Source organism: Notolepis coatsorum (genome assembly GCF_963971535.1).
Source record: "Notolepis coatsorum genome assembly, chromosome: 10".
Taxonomy (NCBI): Eukaryota; Metazoa; Chordata; class Actinopteri; order Aulopiformes; family Paralepididae; genus Notolepis; species Notolepis coatsorum.
The window spans coordinates 113,293,400-113,317,473 of NC_140174.1; the positions used below are offsets into that span (position 1 = coordinate 113,293,400).

At 45.6% G+C, this 24,074-nt stretch overlaps 1 protein-coding gene across 1 annotated transcript in view; it reads right to left on the reverse strand.

Moving 5' to 3' along the window:
- The window catches only part of lifra (LIF receptor subunit alpha a), a 149,894-nt gene that overhangs the window by 19,472 nt on the left and 106,348 nt on the right, over positions 1-24,074 (reverse strand). Inside the window, exons 9-12 of the mRNA XM_084322882.1 lie at positions 12,222-12,375; positions 11,197-11,261; positions 10,765-10,987; positions 817-999 (exon numbers count right to left, since the gene is read on the reverse strand). Of these exons, the coding sequence (XP_084179008.1) occupies positions 817-999; positions 10,765-10,987; positions 11,197-11,261; positions 12,222-12,375 (625 nt within the window). The remainder of the gene's footprint in view (positions 1-816; positions 1,000-10,764; positions 10,988-11,196; positions 11,262-12,221; positions 12,376-24,074) is intronic.

Genomic DNA, 24,074 nt, shown 5'->3' on the forward strand with positions numbered 1-24,074 from the left:
TTTTACTTTGTATCAGTGAATCATAGACGCCTGGCCATAAGAGCATTCGGAGCATCTCTGCTCTCCCACTATTGAACTTGGGGGAGCAAAGGTATGATCTTGCTCCACCACTTTTTGATTATAGGAAAAATATGATATATCCCCCCCCCAATATATAAATCTAACCATAACTACGTTATGGTTAACTGAGTTTTATAGTGAAAAGAGCAGCTTTATTGGTCAAGATTGAAGGCTCTATATTGCAGGAAATTGCACATACAGGTTCATTAAATTCAAAAAAAATCTGTCGTGGCGGGGGTCGTGCGGGATAAAAAAAAAAAAAAAAAAAATTAAAGTAATAAAAAAAAAAAAAGGGGGGCCCATCTGGGCTAAGCCCCGGATCTCCTACAATCCTAAATCCGCCCCTGCTTTCCATGTTCCACTCAGGGGTGATGTAGTGTGTGCAGTAACTAATTGTACTGCACACTACAGAATGAATATTCTATAAATTAATAATAAATAATAATATATTAGATAGTGAAAAAAACAGCCCCCGGTGGGCGGTCGTTAGTGGTTAACATGCCGTTGTATTTGTTCGGTACACAGCCATTCGGTACGGTACGGTACACACTGAAACGGTTCGGTACGGATACGTGTACCTTTACACCCCTAATATATATATATATATATATATATATATATATATATATATATATATATATATATATATATATATATATATATATATATATAGACCACACACCAGAGGTATGCTCTCCTTTCACAGCACAGCGGGTGATTTGGGGAACAGGAAGTCCCAGACAGGAAGTCTCATACCTGACTGGAGGGACACACTGGTGTTTTCAGCGGCCATCTTGATCCAATCCACAGGGCAGTCCTGTAGGCAGGAGGCGTTGTGCCACTGCAACACGTACCCGCGGCTGGCGTTGGCATGGCTCTGCCAGGACAGGGGGAAGCCTCCCTGGGTGTAGAATGTCCGGGAGGCAGAGAGCTCCGCGTCTGCTGGAGACAAACACACCGTGAGACGCTACAAACACACCGTGAGACACTACAAACACACCGTGAGACATTGCTGGACACAAACACACCGTGAGACACTACAAACACACCGTGAGACGCTACACAAACACACCGTGAGACACTACAAACACACCGTGAGACTAGGGCTGACCTTCGAAGCTTTTTTTGGCAATCGAAGCTTCGGGCCGAGCTTCGATTTTAATTCGAAGCTTCGAAGAATTTTTTTTTTTTTTTTTTTTTGATGTTGTGGGACTTGTACAGCACTTTGGTAAACTTTGTTGTTTTTAAATGTGCTCTATAAATAAAGTGGATTGGATTAATGAATTAAGTAGCCCCTTTCGTGACTGTGACGCAGCCAACACGGCTGTGTGATTTAATTCAAGGTGGATCGCTGTTGTCGTTTGAACAACTTCAGATTTCATGGGAACTACCAATCCCCCAAATCAAGAATGTTTAAGATGAATGAAGTAAGATTTTGATTATTTGAAATATGGCCTGTGTAGACTAAACTATGCACAGAATTATGTCAGTCTACAAGGTCCGGATTCTACATGGTCCGGCAATGTAGACCTTGTAGACTCCACTACAGACCAATTATCAGTGAATGTTCATGCATTTTTAAGAAGGGCTACTTCCACAAAAAAACAAAGAACTCACCAAAACATCTCAGTAGCACCTTATCTAAATGTTCTATTTCATATATGGAGATTCATATTTATTTATGTATTGCATGCATTTCTACATTTTATTTCCTATTTTGTTTATTCATCCCAGTATCTTTCTTTCTTATGTGTGGAATTATACAAGGCATGTAGGTGTATATGTGTTTGAGGATGATATCCTTCAAACAGGCAATAGTGATGATATCATTTGGGCAGTGCTGAGCTGGGTTACTTTCCTCCAGTGTATTTGTCCCCCGGCCCCACCCAATGGCCCCATGCGCACACACACACACACAAATCAAAGTAAAAAAAAATGACATTTTTTTTTGAAAAAAAATTATATACCGGTATACAGTATATATTTTTTAACTTCGATTTTTTTTTAATGTTCAAAGCTTGTGCCATCGAACGAAGCTTCGAAGTATTTAAGACAGCCCTACGTGAGACGCTACACAAACACACAGTGAGACGCTACAAACACACCGTGAGACGCTACAAACACACCGTGAGACGCTACAAACACAAACACACCGTGAGACGCTACACAAACACACCGTGAGACACTACAAACACACCGTGAGACGCTACAAACACACCGTGAGACGCTACAAACAGACCATGAGATGCTACACAAACACACCGTGAGACGCTACAAACACACCGTGAGACGCTACACAAACACACAACGCTACAAACACACCGTGAGACGCTACACAAACACACCGTGAGACGCTACACAAACACACCGTGACACTACAAACACACCGTGAGACGCTACACAAACACACCGTAAGACACTACAAACACACCGTGAGACGCTACACAAACACACCGTGAGACACTACAAACACACGTGAGACGCTACAAACACACCGTGAAACGCTGCTGGACACAAACACACTGTGAGATAGCAACACTACTATCACCGACATCTAAGAAGGGAGATCCCCCCTTGAACGGCCCTTCTAAGGTTTCCCTCCTCCACATTGCCTGTGGTGCTTTTTTTTCTATTGCTAGGTGTTGTGAAGGGCCAGATTAAACCGAATATATATATTTATTTATATATATATATTTAATTGTATTTGTATATTCTCTAATATTCCCTGATATCCCTTGTATATTCCTTGTACAATATGCATTGAATATCCATTCTAGCCTACTGAACATCCCATAATAGTCTCCATTCTACTATTGGTCGAGACCTTGGTGCCAGGCTGCCATACCCTTCAGACCCAGTTCAAACGTACCGCTCGACATGTACGAACAAGTCCTAGTTCCGCGTAGGAATTTGGCTACCGCACCACTAATGGGACTATTTGTTCATAGTGCGTATATATACTGCGCTACTAAAGTAGGACTTTCTTTTCAGTCCAGTTTCTTACCCTCCAATAGAGTCACAGACGTAAAGCCTCCCCGCGACGCCACGTGTGGGAGTAAGGCCAAGTTCGCCTACCATCGGTATTGAGACATCGTGTATATTAATATTTGAATAGTCATATTTGGCACTATATCGTCGAGTTGGACGTAGTCTATTAAGCTAATAATAGTCTGTTAATATATAGTGCTTTGTGCGGTGAGAATACTACCGTAGTCAGTACCCCATCGTTTCGGGCAGAGAACTGGCTGCTTACCCAGGGTGGTTGACCCTATGTGAAGCTGCACCCGAGGAGCCCCAGAGCCGACGAGCGAGTGGACCTGTATACCGGATTATTCTACCGACGACAGCCCGCCTTCCCAGGCACGGATTATGCTTTGGATACTTTGATTATTCTATGGATAAAGACCCCCGACACTGCCGTGTGTTGGAACCCCCCCCCCTGGAGAGGACGCAAGGTGAGGAGACGCTCTGCAAGACGAGGTCTCTTCACGTCTCTCCCCCGTGGACCGGAGAGAGCCGGCCCACAAAGAGTCCACCTGCTTTCATCTGTGGTCCAAGGATCGCCGGCGCATTGAACGGCACTACAGTGGGTTCACCTTGGCCGGACGAGGCAGCTGGATTCTACCCCCCCCCCCCTCCTACTCCTGTCGGTTTACAAGCGACCGGATTAACCCCCTCTAGTGTATCCAGCCTATAATCATTAAAGTATCATTGCTGTTATTCCTTAACTATTCCAGGTCGTATATTTACCACCTGCGCCTTCAGAGATTGGACATTCTCTATTGATATACCGACGAATACTCCTTGCCATAAAAGTGCATACTATTTCAATTCATAAATGTAATTAAGTGATTAAGTGCTTATTCTACACACCATCGCTGTGTAGAAAATAAAGACCTGTTTCTAATTCGTACATTTGTGTTGGATCCGTTTCATCTACGTGAGAGTGTTCATGATAATATATTTATGCCGTGTACTGGGTGGCCGAATATTAAGTACAAAGGTAGTGGTAGTAAGTATCATATCTAGTAATACAGTCAGGGAATTGTACCCCTCAGTTACACTAGGTTTTTAGTGAGTGTTGCATTTATTTATTTAACATTTTATTTTGGATTTCATGGTGTTTTTATTTTGTTTTGTTCTTGATTTATTGTGATGTTTCTGCTTGACCCGTTTAAATAAGACGTGTCCGGCCCATGGGGGACATTAGCGTGTGTTGTCGGGCCTTACAAATACATTTTATTTAGATTTTATTTTATTTGAGACGCTGTGAGATACAAGACTTCACAGATGCTGCTGGAGATACAAGACTTCACAGATGCTGCTCCTGGTCTTGAAGAATCACTAGTAGGGATGTCCGATATTATCGGCCGATATTGGCATTAAAATGTAATATCGGAAATTATCGATATCGGTTTAAAAAAATATATATATATATTTTTTTTTTCTTTCTTTTTTACATTTATTTAACCTTTATTTACACAGGCAAGCAAGTAAGAACAAATTCTGATTTTATTTATTGTAAAAAGTATGCATAATGTTGTGTTAATTCCACGAAATAGATAATTATGTAATGTTAATTACCTGAAATTATTCTGAAACCCTGCATATATCGGTATCGGTTGATATCGGTATCGGAAATTAAGAGTTGGACAATATCGGTATATAGGATATCGGTAAAAAAGCCAATATCGAACATCCCTAATCACTAGGCTTGGGTACCGTTCACATTTGAATCGATACCGGTGTCTGGGAATTCAGATTCAGATTGAGTACAATGGGATTCTTACTCTCCGTTTGCTCCACAGCATAAAGGAATAAAAAAGCAGGTATTTATTTTAGGGCTGTCAAAATTAATGCTTTAACTTGAGATTAATTTAAATTATTTAAAGCATTAAAATAAATTCATCTAGATTAATCTATAGAGTGAAAAATCTTCAATCTTAGCGCCGCGGATATAAGAAAACGATCTAGTAGCTGAGTCAATGTTGATGGTTTTGTTGAACATTTGTATTTCACAGGAGAGAAACTGTATTCAAAGAAAGCTATTAAAATAGTATTTGAATCTAAATATACTTTCTTTGTGTTGATTTTACATTAATTCCATGATTTTACTCAAGTAAATATCTGTTACAAGCTTTGGTCTTAAGTATAAAAATGCTATTTTTAATCTAGATTAATTACAGAAAATTGTGAGATTAATTAGTTAATTATTTTTTATCTATTGACAGCACTAATTTATATACAATAAACTGTCTAAGTTTAGTATAAGTGAATACAAATTAAATGTAAAAAAAAAATAAGAACACATTCGACAAGTTAAAAATTATTATTATATTGATGCAATAAAGTGGCTGAGCATTGTAGCAGAATGATAGCCCTTTTAGACGGCCCGGGCTCCGGTTCAAGCTCCAGCTCCGTTCTGAACCCTCTGAACCTTGGTGCTCTCTGGCGAACCAGCCCGCATTTACACCCATTTAAGCAGAACCAACATTCCAGTATCCATCATCAATGGGGGCGTTACTCAGGCGGAGGTAAAAATAATGCGTGGAGAAAGGCTTAGCGAGCCTCAACACGCGAGCGCACACACAAAAGCACACACGCACTGTATATGTTTGAAATGAATCGTTCCAGCAAAGTAGGCTTCTATTATTCGAATTACTGTTTTAATGGGAATCATAGTAGTAAGTCCTACTGTAGAACATGACATATTAGCATGACATCTGATTTATTAATGCCAATACTAAAAATTAGGGACAAGCGCAATTGGCACAAGTGTAAATGATGGATTAGTCACTCACAGTTAACATCTCATTGATACATTTGAATCGAATCTCATTTTGAAATCGCTACCTGTTGAGTGGATCAGCATGGTGCAATGCCACACCTCCGAAGCTGTCTGCCACTGTCGTGTCCATAGGCAGCGTCGCGATTTAAAAATGAGATTCGATTCAAATGTATTGTCATTATACAGCACAAGTACAATACACCATCCAACCAGAGTGGATAAATGAATTAACGTAAAATAAAATAAAAACTTTTGGAAGCAAGAGATTTGAACCTGTGACCATAGGATCCACAGCCAGCGGCCTTACTAGTTGAGCTAATCAATGAGATGTTAACTGTGAGTGACTAATCCATCATTTACACTCGTGCCAATTGCGCTTGTCCCTAATTCTTTGCATTGGCATTAATAAATCAGATGTCATGCTAATATGTCATGTTCTACAGTAAGACTTACTACTATGATACCCATTAAAACAGTAATTCGAATAATAGAAGTCTACTTTGCTGGAATGATTCATTTCAAACAGTGCGTGTGTGTGCGTGTGTGCTTCTGTGTGTGCGCTCGTGCGTTGAGGCTCGCTAAGCCTTTCTCCACGCATTTCTGGAGCATTTCTTTATCCACTATGGTTGGATGGTGTATTGTACTTGTGCTGTATCATAACAATACATTTAAATCTAATCTCGTTTTGAGAGCAGTCGCAAAACGCTTCCTGTTGAATGGATCTGTTGAGTGCAATTCCGACTCACTACTTTCCCCCGTTTACTCGTCTTGACAGCCTAGAATATGACACGCCCACTGTTGACGTCACGGTTTGCAAGGAAAAAACAACTATTTTCCGGTGCCAGCTGAGCACCGATTTGTCACATTCTGAACCAATTAATCCCGGTCTGAACGCGCCAGTCGGTGCGAGATTACGTTTGGGAACCGGCTCCAGCACGGAGCCTGGCCGGTCTAAAAGGGCTATGAGTGGAATGACCGGTACGGTACGCAACGGTACCTTTTCTCCAGCACTTTACTCTGTAATAACAAAAAATGGCATTTCAGTTGTAAAAGAAAATAAGTCCAAACTTCTCAACTTCAACATTGTTAATTATTTAGAACATGTTATTTATCGTTGTAACAAACCCCACAAAACAAAACCCCTCCCAACCCTCTCTCTCCCCTCCCTCCCTCCCTCACCTTTCCTACAACCTTTTTATTTAAATATTATTTTACATTGCATGATCATGTATACATTTGTCATGTATCGTGTTTTTAAATGTTTAAATATCGAGTCATGTAAAAATGTAGAGTTTTATTTGTATTTATTTTATTTGTATTTTTTTAACCCCTGCTCTCAAGGTACTGATATTTGGTAACGTTTGACCGAGCGTGAATCGGTACTCTGTAGAACCGACCGGTGGAGTTAAGTACTGACCCTGAGAAGTACATCTGAAAACGAGTTAGGTACCAACCCTGAGAAGTACATCTGAAAACGTTGTAATTCAGTGGAGTTCGGTACCGACCCTGAGAACTACATCTGAAAACTTGGCTATTTTGTACAAGCTCTCTCACACGTCTCCATGTGGTAGAATATGAATCATGACATACTTAAAGCTTCAAGCCCCTGGACTCTGTCACTCTGCCCTCAGATTCATCACTAATGATGGATACGACACTTATCACTGTGTCCTTTATGAGAAGGTTGGTTGGTCCTTGCTGACAGAGAAGCGCAACAAACACTGGTATTTGTTAATTTTTAAGGCCCTTACTGGTAAACTACCTCCTTATACTACATCATTATTGGTAAGCTACCTCCTTATACTACATCATTATAGGTCAACTACAGTACCTCCTTATACTACATCACTATTGGAATGGAGTGTTGGAACCTATGTAACCTGTTCTAGTGACTGGCTGGTCCTTAACACATTGGACGCCAAAAACGAGTATACTCGTTATTGCCCGCCATGCGCTGTGCACCAGAAACGAGTTAACTCGTTTTTGGGATCAATATTTAATTTTTTGCGCCATGGCATTCATAATTCATCCAGCCTCCCTCCGGGACTGCAGCTGGACCCTGTCTGATATTGCAACGCCTCAATACCGCCGCCTGGTGGATGTCGGGCGAGTTACACTCCAAGCCAAACCGGAAGTGGCGCTCAGTGCATCAAGGAAATTCCTCCGGCAGTAATATCTTGTAGCGTGGGTCTAGATACACACTCGGGTGCATGGGATCGCTTTTGAAACGCAATAATCAATATGATTTCGGCATTTAATGTGTCATACAAACGGGAAATGGATCTAGCAGATCGCGTCAAATAATTGGAATATTTTTCCTCCAGTCTCATCGGCGAACGGTAAGAGGAATATAACGTTATTTTCAGCCCGATTGTTTATTCATTTCACGGCAATCCATCTGATCGACATATCAACCCATACTAAATAAAGCCTTTACTGACGATCAAGGAATTATAAACGCCCCCCCCCCCCCCCCCCCCTTTTTTCCTTCACGCATGATGAAGCATAATGTATACTGATCATATACATTTGAATTTTTTAATATAGCGTGTATAGGAAAGAAACGCCAATTGATAATCTATCATATGCGTCAGGGCCTATAACCCACATTTTAGGAATTACTGCAGAAAACCTTAAAAACATACTTATATTCTCGACGGTATTAACACAACAATGTATGAATGAAAAAATATAACGTTCCCACATCCGGAACGATAGATACGCGATGTTGAATGGGCCATAGTAATGTCGATATAGCTATAATATTTAAAAAGTTATAGCCCTGCAAAGAAGGTAAACATCTCCATAGGGTTACAGCACTGGCTGGGCATAAGGATGGGCATACTGCGTGGCAGACAATGTGTTAAGGTCCCTCTAGTTTGTGCAGAACAGGGCAAATCTAAATTTAGCTATGCCTCTAGCTCATGGAATGAACTCCAACAGTCCTTAAAGCTTGAGATTTTCCCCTCTGTTGCAGAGTTTAAAACATTGATCTCCAACCTTCAATCAATCAATCAAGTTGTACTTCATCTTGTTGTCTCCGTTACGATTTTATATGCTTTATTTTTTGCTCAACTCTGTATGTACACTGGACGTGACTGTACAGCAATTGAGGGAAACCTCAGTTGCCTTTCGAGTTTAAATAAAGGTTTGAAAATTAGACGTTGTGACCTCATGACTAAAGCCAAACTGAGCCTAGAGCAGGGGTAGGCAACCCTAGGCACGCGTGCCTGCATAGGCACGCGGGGCATTTTCATAGGCACAGGGGGCAGCATTTATATAAAAAAAAATAAAAAAAAAATTGAAATATTATAGTGAAATATTTTGCACTGTTGTCGCATTTATCTTGTTGAAATCCTCCCACAGGTTCTTTTTACTACCACATATTTAATTGAGACCCTTTATTTGTTTATTATTTCAATTTAGCTGGAAATACATTGCTACATCATTCAGTAACATTTGCAGAGCCTTATAACAAAAACATTATTACGGTCACCATTGTGACCAGTGGGATTAATCAACACATTTTATTATTTATTTTTCTATTTCATTGAACATTGCACATGTTAAAAGCAATTTTTTTTCTCAAAATGTGAGTATTACCAAGTCAACTTGTGTTCTTAAAACAATGACAATAAACATAGTTTTATTAGGTTGAAATAATGTGGTTGTGTACTTATTTTTCTTATACTTAATACTTAACTTATTATGGATTGAAAACTGAAAACCTTAATGCACAGTAACTGAACTCAATATTTTTATGTTCTGGTAACTTATTATTATATTTTTTTTACAGTGTAGTCTTGCGATCAATCAAAACTTATCTACACGATATACCTCACATTCACCCTCCATTCACATCCTGGTGTTCTCCATTAGGCCTGTAGGTGGAGCTATGACAGCACACGTACAGTACACACACCGATGGTGTGTGATGTGTCCAAAAATGAATGGGCAAATGTGAGTGAAATGGTCGCACTGTATGCAGCTGTTTGTCTGCATTGCATCCCCCCCCAACTCAGATTTAGGGTTGATACAACCATCATAATAATATTGTTAATAATAACAATAACAATAATGATGTAATAATGTAAAAATTATCATTAAAAAGACCTGATTATGAGAAAAAAAATTACGATGCATGGAATATTGTTGAGGCACACTAGTTACAACTATATTTCAAACAGGCACTCTATGTCAAAAAGGTTGCTGACCCCTGGCCTAGAGATTCAGAAGGACCATTTTTCCGATCTGCCAATTTTGTGCTCATTTTATGCCTATGTCTTTTTTTTTTACTGCTGTGAAGCACTTTGAGCTGCAATTCTTATATGAAAGGTGCTCTACAAATAAAGTTTATTATAATTTGTATTGCACACAACTATGCCCCAAAACTATGGAACACGCTACCAACACACATCAGGAACGCCAGCTCCATACACATTTTTAAAGGAAAATTAAAAACATACCTATACAGTCTAGCTTACAAATACTAAATTGCCTTAGGGAAAGCGAGTATCTTATTGAAATGTTTTTATTATTATGTGTTTTTAATTTTATGTATTGATCTTTTACTGAAATGTGTTATTTTACTGTGCTTTGCCTATTTGCGGTACTTTTATTACTGTTGTCTTATTAATGTGATGCTTTACATATGCGTATGTTTGTGTACAGCACTTTGAGCTGCATGACATGTATGAAAGGTGCTTTATAAATAAATACTGCTACATTTGCACTCTGGTTGGATGCCAAACCAATTTTTGTTGTACCGTACTTGTGCTGTATGATGATGACAATACATTGTAATCTAATCTGAACTAAAGTTCTCGGCCCTGACAGCAGTGGCATTCCCAAAACTAACTCCCGGTGTTCCCAAACAGCCTCCCCCGCCTCCCCACCTACCCGCCACCCCGCCTTACCCGCCACGCGCAGAGGAACGACCACGCTCGCCGGCGGTGACACGCCGGCTCCGTTCTTGGCCGTGACGGTGGCCAGGACCGTGCCGGAGGAGGAGGTCAGGTTGATGGGCAGGCTGTAGGTGCTCTGCGCCAGGCTCTCCGTGCGCTGCTGGTTCTCCTCTGCACTCCACAGCGTCACCTCGTAGCCCGTGATCTGGCCGTGGCTCTCCCTCCGAGTCAGAGGCTGGAGTGGTAAACGGTGCATCTTTATATAACCTATCCTATAGGTCAGTGTGGAGCTCCTATAGGTTATTGGATTATGTGATACCACCATCGTGATATTTTAGCCATGACCCAATGTCCCACATATTGAGTAAAGACCAAACTTAGTGTAGCTGCTGCAGAAACAATGACTCCAGAACCTCCCCCCCCCCCCCCCGGAGAGAGACTGACCTTCCACACGACCCGGCCGGTGTTGTCCCGGTCCATCCAGACCCAGACGTCGGGCGCCTCGGGACCTGGGACAAGAACAACAACGTAGGTCACACACCAGATTCGGCACAAACAAGGGACTAAACACGTTTAGCAATTTTATGCCACAACAATGTGGAACGCACTACCCACAGCCGTAAGAAAATGTGAATCCCTACCCACACCGCTCTCAAAGAGCACCTCGAAATTGCTATTTGAAACTGGCCACCGTAAATGTCCAACCCCCCCTGCCTACCCTCTCCTAATGTACAGTCTCCTCCCCACCGTATGTATATATTCTCTCCCACCCACCCACCCACCCACCCACCCCCTCCTAATAGACAGTCTCCTCCCCATCATATGTATATTTCTCTCCCACCCACCCACCCCCCTCCTAATGTACCTGACAGATTATATAAAACGGGAGATGGACAAGGGGAACTACTGTGGGATGGTAATGTTGGACCTGCAAAAGGCGTTTGACACGGTCAACCACTCCATCCTACTAGAAAAATTGAGAGCGATAGGCTTTGATAGCAAGTCAGCCAAATGGGTCAAGTCCTACCTGGAGGGAAGAGAACAGGTGGTAGACATCAATGGCACCTTGTCCTCGTCCCTTCCAGTGACATGTGGGGTCCCCCAAGGAAGCATTTTGGGACCTCAACTGTTTTTAATATATATTAATGACATGAAATCGGCATGCGATTGCCACAAATGTAACAGTACTATATACCTGTATGTCATGTATGTCCCTATGCCATAATTGTCATGATGTCATGTATGTTGTGTATGTCATAAATGTCACTATGAATTGAAAATGGGGGACCCTGATGTAAACAGGACGAAAGTCTTTCTCTGGTCTGCATACCCTTAACAATTGTGTGTATTGAGCCGTACTGTATTGTACCCATTCTGCAATCTGTTAAATAAAGTTTTCATTCATTCCCCAAGATGCACCATTTAACCATTTACCAACGTAGACAGAACTAAACTAAAGAGTTCCTCACGGTAGGTGCTGCTCTTGAAGGGGAGCGGACCACTCCAGTCGCCCCACTTGTAGAAGTTCTGCTGGGCTCCGCAGCGGACCCTCGCACTGTAGTCCTCGTCCGGACGCTGGTCCAACAGAACCACCGACCTCAGACCCACGCCGGGGAACGTGCGCTGACGGAGAGGAGACACAGAGAGAGAGAGACTCACAGACACCTGCTCGTAGTGGAGAGAGAGAGGAAAGAGGAGAGAGGAGAGAGAGAGAGAGAGAGAGAGAGAGAGAGAGAGAGAGAGAGAGAGAGAGAGAGAGAGAGAGGAAAGAGGAGAGAGGAGAGAGAGAGAGAGAGAGAGAGAGAGAGAGAGAGAGAGAGAGAGAGAGAGAGAGAGAGAGAGAGAGAGAGAGAGAGAGAGAGAGAGAGAGAGAGAATATACAAGGTCTGAGGTCAACTGCCCTTGGAACAAAGAGCAGAAACCCAGATTTTATCACAGAAATGTCAAACACGACATCATGGTCCTACAAGAGACATGGCACAGAGGAAGTAGTCCTACTGGCTGTCCTGCAAACTACAGAGAGCTGTTGGTACCATCCACCAAGCTAACAGGGGAGAGACTCTGGAGGCATGCTAATATGGTACAAATCAGAACTAACCCACTCCATTAAGCTAATCAAAACCGGAGCTTTTTTCACCTGGTTAAAAATAAATAAGGAACTTACATCAACCGAGAAAGATGTCTACATGTGTGCCACCTATATCCCCCCAATCGAATCCCCATATTATAAGGAGGACATGTTCCCAATCCTACAAGACGAAATCAACCAGTTCCAGGCTTGTGGTCACATTATAGTCTGTGGGGACCTCAATGCCAGGACAGGACGAGAACCTGACACTCTCAGCACACAGGGAGACACCTACCAGGAGGTGGAAACATCCCCTCCCAAATATGCCCCCCCAGAACGAACTATGACCAAACAACAAATAAACATGGGTCACAACTTATACAGCTCTGTCGCTCGCTGGGACTGTACATAGTTAACGGTAGGCTCAGAGGGGACACTTATGGTAGGTACACATATAGCTCATCTCTGGGTAACAGTACAGTAGACTATTTTATCACTGACCTCAGCCTAGAGTCTCTCAGAGCGTTCACAGTCAGCCAGCAAACACCCCTGTCAGACCACAGCAAAACCACTATCTACCTGAATAGATCAACACCCAACCAGGAAATACCAAAACCAAACAAACTACACACTATTAACACTTTAACTGCCACACACGAGATATCTCGGGTTTATTTTTATGTGGTTGAAAGCCACTCACGAGATTTCTCTGATTTTTTTATTTAAATTTTTTTAGCGATCTGAAATCATATTGCATCACGCAAGCCTACCCGAGTATACACGAGCACCGCCGGCGATCATATGTGGAAAAAAGCGCCCCCTATCGTCTCCCAGATGACATAAGGGATTTTGGAATGGACTCAATGAAAATGGATGGGGAAAAAAATCCGGTACTCCACATTTTCCAGTCCACTGATCCAGCCGGGGTTACCACAGTTCATTCTGGAGCCTCTGAGCCCCGCTGATCATGGAGTTCTACTGTATCGCGTTGGATCTATACACTTATCGATTTTTTCGAATGGTGATCAGGAATTGGAATATACCAGTTGGATACCATCTGATGTCAGGTAAGGAATCTATGTTATCAGTGTTAGGATAATCAGACTAATTTTGATGAAGTTATAAGCTGTTTTGTGAAATGGGCTCTTTCGGTTTCACTGTAAAAGTCCAAGAGGAAATCAACGCGGCGATTATCCGTGCGAATGTGCTTGCGTGCACGTATAATATTGATCATCTAGCGTTTATTTGAAAACGATTCATAAAAAGGCAGACGAATATCAACGTTGTGGAATATTCCAGTAAAAGACGATTTTCATAGAATGGTCCAGAATGGGCTGTTTTTTATCTCAAAACGGGTGCTTTTCTAAATGCTCTGAAACGGAAATGACGCGATAAAAAACCAATCTGCCTTGACAGCACTGACTGGAAAATAGTCTTTGATAAGCGACGGGGAGAGTTGGACACATAGCCATAATTTAAAACATAGATTAGGCGATATTAACGTTAACATTGAAGTGGATGGTGGCATCAAGGGGGTAAAAATAAAAACCCGGTGTTGTGAAGGGCCAGATTAAACCGAATATATATATTTATCATATATATATATTTAATTGTATTTGTATATTCTCTAATATTCCTTGATATCCCTTGTATATTCCTTGTACAATATGCATTGAATATCCATTCTAGCCTACTGAACATCCCATAATAGTCTCCATTCTACTATTGGTCGAGACCTTGGTGCCAGGCTGCCATACCCCCCAGACCCAGTTCAAACGTACCGCTCAACATGTACGAACAAGTCCTAGTTCCGCGTAGGAATCTGGCTACCGCACCACTAATGGGACTATTTGTTCATAGTGCGTATATATACTGCGCTACTAAAGTAGGACTTCCTTTTCAGTCCAGTTTCTTACCCTCCAATAGAGTGACAGACGTAAAGCCTCCCCGCGACGCCACGTGTGGGAGTAAGGCCAAGTTCGGCCTACCATCGGTATTGAGACATCGTGTATATTAATATTTGAATAGTCATATTTGGCACTATATCGTCGAGTTGGACGCAGTCTATTAAGCTAATAATAGTCTGTTAATATATAGTGCTTCGTGCGGTGAGAATACTACCGTAGTCAGCACCCCATCGTTTCGGGCAGAAAACTGGCTGCTTATCCAGGAGGATCGACCCCATGTGAGATTGCACCCGAGGAGCCCCAGAGCCGACGAGCGAGTGGACCTGTATACCGGATTATTCCACCGACGACAGCCCGCCTTCCCAGGCACGGATTATGCTTTGTATACGTTGATTATTCCATGGATAAAGACCCCCGACACTGCCGTGTGTTGGAACCCCCCCCCCTGGAGAGGACGCAAGGTGAGGAGACGCTCTGCAAGACGAGGTCGCTTCACGTCTCTCCTCCGTGGACCGGAGGACGCCGGCCCACAAAGAGTCCATCTGCTTTCATCTGCGGTCCAAGGATCGCCGGCGCATTGAACGGCACTACAGTGGGTTCACCTGGGATACCCTTGGCCGGATGAGGCTGCCGGACTCTACCCCCCCCCCCCCTTCCTACTCCTGTCGGCTTACAAGCAACCGGATTAACCCCCCCTAGTGTATCCAGTCTATAATCATTAAAGTATCATTGCTGTTATTCCTTAACTATTCCAGGTCGTATATGTACCACCTGCGCCTTCAGAGATTGGACATTCTCTATTGATATACCGACGAATACTCTTGCCATAAAAGTGCATACTAATTCCCATTCATAAATGTGATTGATTTGATTAAGTGCTTGCTCTACACACCATCGCTGTGTAGAAATAAAGACCTATTTCTAATTCGTACATTTGTGTTGGATCCGTTTCATCTACGTGACAGTGTTCATCATAATATATTTATGCCGAGTACTGGGTGGCCGAATATTAAGTACAAAGGTAGTGGTAGTAAGTATCATATCTAGTAATACAGTCAGGGAATTGTACCCCTCAGTTACAATTGGTCCTTCGAGCCGGAGGGTAATTAGTGTAATATTAATATAGTGTTATTAATATTGAAATGGCCTATGATGAACACTCCACGAAACGATCCTCCTAACCAACGCCCGCAGCGCGAACGACGGCTCCCTCAGTACTTAGAGGCTTACGCTGTCAGTCAACAACCTAGTCTTCTACTAACAGTAAACGCGGTAAAACTAGAAAGTAAAAGTATGTCTAACCCCAACGCCCAGACTACCCCGACCATAGAGGCCCCTACGGGTTCTAATGTAACTGACCAAGTTCACGGTGGGGACCAGTGGGAACCAGACATGACTTCACACCCCGCCAGTACTGAAGAAGTAGTCCCCGATGAGTCCCGGGAGGAATACAACGCTACCGAGAGAGAACTCGGCACGGAAGAAGACGGGGAGAGCACCGTGGAGATAGAGCTCCAAGGCTCCGCAAGGAGTACCCCGAGGGAAGGCTCCCCTATACAACCGCCTTCTCCCAGCGAGGCAGAGAGGACCCTACAGCAGGCCTTCCTCATCAGCCTGAACGCCGCTGCTGAACGCGACCGACTGCAGATCCAGCAGCGGAGCGAAGAAGAGCATATACGTCTAGAAATAAGACGCATTCAGAGGGAAGAGAATGTGGCCCGAGACCGAGCAGACAGCCAGCGAGCAGCTGCTGGTGCTCTACGGGACGCAGAGCGCGACAGACAGCAAGCGCAACTAATAGAACAGCTGATCAGACGGACAACACCCTCTCCCTCCGCCAGAGGCTCCAGGAACTCGTCTAGACACACCTCCAGGGCGGCATCCCCTAGCCGAGTAAACAACCCTGAACTTGACCAACAGACGAGGTCTATACCCCCCACAGACCACCTCCCCCCACCGGTCCAAGCGAGACCTAGCAACCGGGAAGGAGCAGCATGTCCTGTGGAGAGGCTAAACCAGAGACTACAAGCACTGGATGACCTAGCTGAAGACGAAGAGGAAGAGGAGGAGAGCCGCGCCCGACGACAGCACAGTACTCTACCGGACCAGGAGGTCCGGTACAGCCCGGGCTATACTCCCGCGGAGCTGCGCTACAGACCCCCGACTCTATACACGGGTGAGCACGACGCACGACCCGCACCGAGGAACAGCACCTGGACAAGCGGGCCATGGTACACTGCCGGTACCAGCCCATACCAAGGAGCGGGAGGAGACTCGCCTGGGAGGCCTCTCCCCCAACGCTCGCCGATGTATCCACAGTCAGCGTCATACATTGGCACGCCTATGGTGCCCGACTTCACCCAAGAGAACCGGGCCCAGTATACGGAACTCCGCATGTGTCTGGAGACCATGTTGGTGGATGTATTGGATGAACGCCATAAATACGCCATCCTACTGAAGCACTTAAAGGTACCCCGCGCACATAATATAGCGCTCGCCTACGCGACTTCCACCACCCCATACACAGCAGCGCTGGTAGCATTGGACCAGAGGTATGGGCGCATATGGGATTACGTGATCCAGGAGATCCGACACATCGACCGCTTACCCCCAGCAATAGACAATCGAGCACTGGACGACCTGTCCATCAGAGTGCAGTCCCTGGTAGGGATGTTGGGAGCGCAGAGAGAGAAGGGGAGGCATGAACTTTACGCCAACTCAAATGTGGAAAGGATCTTGGAGAAGCTGCCGCCCGCTCGACAGGAGCGTTTTAGGCGGCAGAGAGACCACCGAGACCCGAATGGCCCCGAACCGAACCTCCTCGATCTAGCAGACTTCCTGGCGAGAGAAGTCAGCAGCCTACGGCTAGATACATTCGGACGGAGCACCCCTGGCTCCAGAGAAGGAACCAGACGACTAAATGATGGAAGAAGATCGGTGACTGTGATGCACCAATCGGAGTCAGTACCGAGCAGCAGGAGCCACAGTACCCCCTCCAGAACGGAGAAGTGGAAGATAGTGTGCCCCTACTGTGAGAAAGAACACTGGCTAGCGCAATGTGACTCCTTCCCCAAGCTGAACGCGGAGGAAGCAAGTCAATGGATAAAGTCCAACAAGCGCTGTTTTCGCTGTGCGCGCTCACACATGGCAGCCGAATGCCGCTTAAAGAAAAGGTGCACCAAGTGCGATGGAGCCCATCTGGACATACTTCACGACAGTAACAGACGGCGCCCTTCACCCGCACCATCCAGCAGCAAAGCGAGCGTCATGTACATCGATCCCGCCAGCAGCAGTGGAGCCCGAGTACTCCTAAAAGTAGTGCGTGTGACACTAAGCTACCAGAATAAAGTCCTGGACACTTACGCCGTCCTCGATGACGGGTCAGAGAAGACCCTTCTGCTCGCCTCCGCTGCGGCCCAGCTAGGGCTGCGGGGAAGCGAAACCCAAATGACAATTCGGACAATAAGACGAGATTTGAAGACGATAAAGGGCGAGAATGTCTCATTCTCTATCGCAGCAAGCGGCCAGCCTGAGCGACGGTACCAGATTGCAGACGCTTTCACCAGCCAAGAAATAGGACTGTCGCGGTACACATACCCCGTCGCCAAGCTGATGGAGAAATATGCACATCTGCGCAAGTTACCGATCCCGCTCATAGACAATGCTATGCCGACCCTGTTGATAGGCTCCGACCATGCAGACCTCATTGTCCCGATAGACCGGGTTCATACCGGACCCCGAGGCTGTCCTGCAGCAGTCGAGACCCGTTTGGGATGGACTCTCCAAGGCCCGCTCGCCAAATCTCTCAACCGAAGTACAGCCACTAGATGTCTCCACTCCCGAGTCACAGAGGGAGAAACCGCACTCCTGCAACACGTAGAGCGGTTATGGACCTTGGAACAAATGCCCTTTAAGAACGGAAAGAAAGACATTCGCTCTAAAGATGACATTTACGCCATTCACCTCCTCGAGACAGGGACCAAGAGAGTCCCGGTCAACGGCGTGTTGAGATACGCCACGCCACTCCTGCGGCGAGAAGGAATGCCTACTTTCCACGCCAAGACAGACGCCACAGAACGGTACCTGCTGAACACGGAGCGGCGCTTAGCCAAGAACCCCGCCCAAGAGAGTGTATACCGCGCTGAGATTGAGAAGCTCATCACAGCGGGACACGTCACAAAGATGGACATTAAAGAGGCTGACCAGACCACTGAATCGTGGTACGTGCCTCACCACAAGGTCCATCACAACGGTAAAGACCGCATAGTATTCAACTGCAGCTACCAGATCGGATCCCAAAATCTGAATAAAGAGTTACTGCCCGGTCCCACACTCGGCCCCTCCCTACTCGGCGTTCTACTCCGCTTCCGCCAGGAAAAGGTGGCCATCAGCGGGGACATTAAAGGAATGTTCCTGCAGGTGAGATTAGTAGAGGAGGACAAGCCCCTGTTGCGGTTCCTATGGAGAGAGAAGCCAGGAGATGAGCACCCAGCCATCTACCAATGGGAAGTCCTCCCCTTCGGAACGACGTGCAGCCCCTGCTGTGCTACATTTGCACTACAGAAACATGTAGCAGAGGACCCAGCAGCGGACGAAGAGGTCCGACACAGCGTAAAGAACAGCTTCTACGTAGACAACTGTCTACAAAGCCTTTCAACCCAGGAAGAAGCCGAGGCTCTCCTGATTAAACTCCGCGCCTCATTGATCAAAGGCGGCTTTGATCTCAGGCAGTAGGCCAGCAGCGATCCGCAAGTACTGCGCAGCCTCTCCTCCGAGGACAAGGCAGCCAGCAGCGAGACCTGGATGGCTACAATCCCGGGAGAAGCCCAGGAGATGACCCTGGGATTGGTGTGGCGATTCAAAACAGATTCGCTTCACTACAGACACAAGCCCCTGACTACGGACCAGGGAAGGCCGGCGGCGGCGCCGACCACCAGACGGAGTGTGTACACAACACTCGCCCGACAATATGACCCGCTAGGATGTATTCTACCGTACACCACCAGGGCAAAAATGATTGTACGAGCATTGTGGGACAAGGACCAGGGCTGGGACGACCCCATTCCCGCACACCTTGCATCCACCTGGAGAGAGTGGGAGATGGAGCTCCACTCACTCCCAGGCGTTAATATGCGCCGAAGCTACTTCCCACCCACGGTGAGGCCAGAGACATGTAAAATGGACTTACACGTCTTCAGTGACGCCTCAGAGGTCGCATACGGATCAGTAGCCTACTTGCGGGCCCAAGAAAAGGGGGGAGAGATCTACACAGCATTTGTCCTCGCCCGCTCGAGAATAGCCCCACGCAAGCAACAATCTATCCCACGTCTAGAGCTCTGCGCAGCCCTAGCCGGAGCGCACCTAGCCACGCTCATCCAACGTGAGCTCACCATACCGGTGTCTAGAACAATCCTGTGGTCAGATTCCACGACAGTACTCGCCTGGATCAAATCGGACTCATGCAAGTACAAAGTCTTCGTGGGAGTCAGAGTCACCGAGATTCAAGACTTAACCGAAGAGTTAACCGGAGAAACAGAGTGGCGCTACGTTGATACAAAACAGAACCCAGCTGACGTCATCACCCGGGGAATGCCCCTAGATGACCTCACCCGTCACAATGCTTACAGTGACGGCCCCGCATTCCTAAGACTCCCGGAAGGACAGTGGCCCATGCCTATCCCGAGGGAAGCAAGTCCAGAGGAGGTGGAAAATAAGAAGTCTGTGTTCTGTGGATTGAACACCGTAGCCTCCACCGACCCTAACATAGACGATTGCACGTCCATAGAGAGTGCACAACAAAGGACATTCCTGCGGCACCACCCGGAGTGTAAGTCCCCCGCTGAAATGTCAGCAGCTAACTACGAGGAAGCAGAATTGCTTCTACTGCAGCGAGCCCAGAGAGACTCGTTCCCCGATGAATTGGCCTGTCTACAGGGAGGAAAGCCCGTCCCATCCGACAGCAGATTAATTCATCTGGCCCCCCGAGAGCGACGCTCATACCCTCATCAGAGTGGGTGGTCGCCTACGCAGAGCCCCCAATCTACCGGATGACATTAAATACCCGATCGTATTGAACAGCCGACACAAGGTCACAGAGCTGATTATAAAGAAATACGATGAGGATGTACATCACGCAGGAGCAGAAAGAGTCTTCGCGGAAATCAGACGTCGTTACTGGATCCTACAAGGAAGAGAGGCGGTACGACGCTTCCAGCGAACATGTCTAGACTGCCGCAAGTGGCGCGCGCAGCCCAGCATACCAAGGATGGCTGACCTTCCTCCATGTCGCCTCCGAATCGGTGACAAGCCATTCCACTCAACGGGTATGGACTGCTTTGGCCCGCTGCACATAAAGAAAGGAAGAGGAACCGAGAAGCGGTGGGGTATTGTATTCAAATGCATGACCACCAGAGCGATACACATCGAGCTTCTCCCGACCATGAGCACAGACTCATTCCTTATGGCCTTCCGTAGATTCACATCACGGAAAGGAAGACCGTCTACCCTATTGTCCGATCATGGGACAAACTTCAAAGGCGGCGAAAGAGAGCTGAGAGAGAGCTTCCAAGCTATGGGCCCAGAACTTAAGACCCACCTCGCTCCAGCACAGGTTGATTTCCAATTCAACCCCCCAAACGCACCCCACTTCGGTGGCACTTGGGAACGAGAAGTGCGCTCCATAAAGACAGCCCTGTACGCAGTACTTGGGGCCCAGACTGTGGCGGAAGAAGTCCTAATGACAGTCCTCACGGAGATTGAGGGAGTACTTAACTCGAAGCCCCTCGGATATGTCTCCAGTGATGTGGCGGATATCGACCCAGTTACCCCCAACACACTCCTGATGGGGCGGCTAGATCCCGCGTTACCCCAGACAATGTACCGGCCTGAAGAAGCGAACGGCCGACGAATGTGGAGGTACAGCCAAGTATTAGCCGACAAGTTTTGGAGCAGTTTCCTACTACACTACCTACCGTCTCTACAGACCCGCCAGAAGTGGGTAAAGGAGAGAGACAATTTGACAGAAGGAACAGTCGTCATGATTATTGATCAATCACTGCCCAGAGCTATGTGGCCGGCCGGCCGCGTAAGCAAAGTGATCACCGGTGCCGACGGCAAGGTCCGAGCAGCTGAAGTGCTTGTCCAGGGTCGCACTTACACCCGTCCCGTGGCGAGGCTCATAGAACTGCCCCGACTCCCAGACACAATCGATGATGACCATGACCCTATAACCCTATGACTTTGTGAAGTTGACTGACCCCTACAGCAAACCCTTATGTTTAAATAGACAACGCGATTAATCTGTCTCTGCTTAACTGATTAGGTCTGGGACCAATCAGGGGGTGGCTGTTGTGAAGGGCCAGATTAAACCGAATATATATATTTATCATATATATATATTTAATTGTATTTGTATATTCTCTAATATTCCTTGATATCCCTTGTATATTCCTTGTACAATATGCATTGAATATCCATTCTAGCCTACTGAACATCCCATAATAGTCTCCATTCTACTATTGGTCGAGACCTTGGTGCCAGGCTGCCATACCCCCCAGACCCAGTTCAAACGTACCGCTCAACATGTACGAACAAGTCCTAGTTCCGCGTAGGAATGTGGCTACCGCACCACTAATGGGACTATTTGTTCATAGTGCGTATATATACTGCGCTACTAAAGTAGGACTTCCTTTTCAGTCCAGTTTCTTACCCTCCAATAGAGTGACAGACGTAAAGCCTCCCCGCGACGCCACGTGTGGGAGTAAGGCCAAGTTCGGCCTACCATCGGTATTGAGACATCGTGTATATTAATATTTGAATAGTCATATTTGGCACTATATCGTCGAGTTGGACGTAGTCTATTAAGCTAATAATAGTCTGTTAATATATAGTGCTTCGTGCGGTGAGAATACTACCGTAGTCAGCACCCCATCGTTTCGGGCAGAAAACTGGCTGCTTATCCAGGAGGATCGACCCCATGTGAGATTGCACCCGAGGAGCCCCAGAGCCGACGAGCGAGTGGACCTGTATACCGGATTATTCCACCGACGACAGCCCGCCTTCCCAGGCACGGATTATGCTTTGTATACGTTGATTATTCCATGGATAAAGACCCCCGACACTGCCGTGTGGTTGGAACCCCCCCCCCTGGAGAGGACGCAAGGTGAGGAGACGCTCTGCAAGACGAGGTCGCTTCACGTCTCTCCTCCGTGGACCGGAGGACGCCGGCCCACAAAGAGTCCATCTGCTTTCATCTGCGGTCCAAGGATCGCCGGCGCATTGAACGGCACTACAGTGGGTTCACCTGGATACCCTTGGCCGGATGAGGCTGCCGGACTCTAACCCCCCCCCCCCCTTCCTACTCCTGTCGGCTTACAAGCGACCGGATTAACCCCCCCTAGTGTATCCAGTCCTATAATCATTAAAGTATCATTGCTGTTATTCCTTAACTATTCCAGGTCGTATATGTACCACCTGCGCCTTCAGAGATTGGACATTCTCTATTGATATACCGACGAATACTCTTGCCATAAAAGTGCATACTAATTCCCATTCATAAATGTGATTGATTTGATTAAGTGCTTGCTCTACACACCATCGCTGTGTAGAAATAAAGACCTATTTCTAATTCGTACATTTGTGTTGGATCCGTTTCATCTACGTGACAGTGTTCATCATAATATATTTATGCCGAGTACTGGGTGGCCGAATATTAAGTACAAAGGTAGTGGTAGTAAGTATCATATCTAGTAATACAGTCAGGGAATTGTACCCCTCAGTTACACCCGGCGTGGCACGCAAGTGTTAAAAAACACTACAAATGGAAAGAAAGTAGCATGGAAGCATTCCAATCCGCTATCAAGCTACAAAAAGTCTAATCCAAATTAGACCAATTCCTGGAAAAAAAACTTCCAACACAACAGCAAAAGCGTAAACTGGGCGGTAGAAACCTCAATAACATATTTGACCTTACAGCTTCCTTATCCAACCTAAAGGCCTCAAATAGGAAAGCGAGGAAAAATAAAAATATGCATGACAAATGGTATGATAATGATTGTAAAAATCTCAGGAAGAAATGAAGGAACCTATCAAACCAAAAACACAGAGACCAGACAACCAGAACACATGTCTCCAATACAGTGAAACACTGAAACACTACAAAAACAGTCAGAAAAAAAGGACCAACACGTTAGAAACCAGCTACAAGATATAGAGGAATCCATAAAAACAAACAACTACTGGGAAAACTGGAACAAACTAAACAAAGTACACCACGAGGAGCTACCCATCCAAAATGGAGATGTATTGGGTAAACCACTTCTCCAATCTCTTTAGCCCAATACAAAATA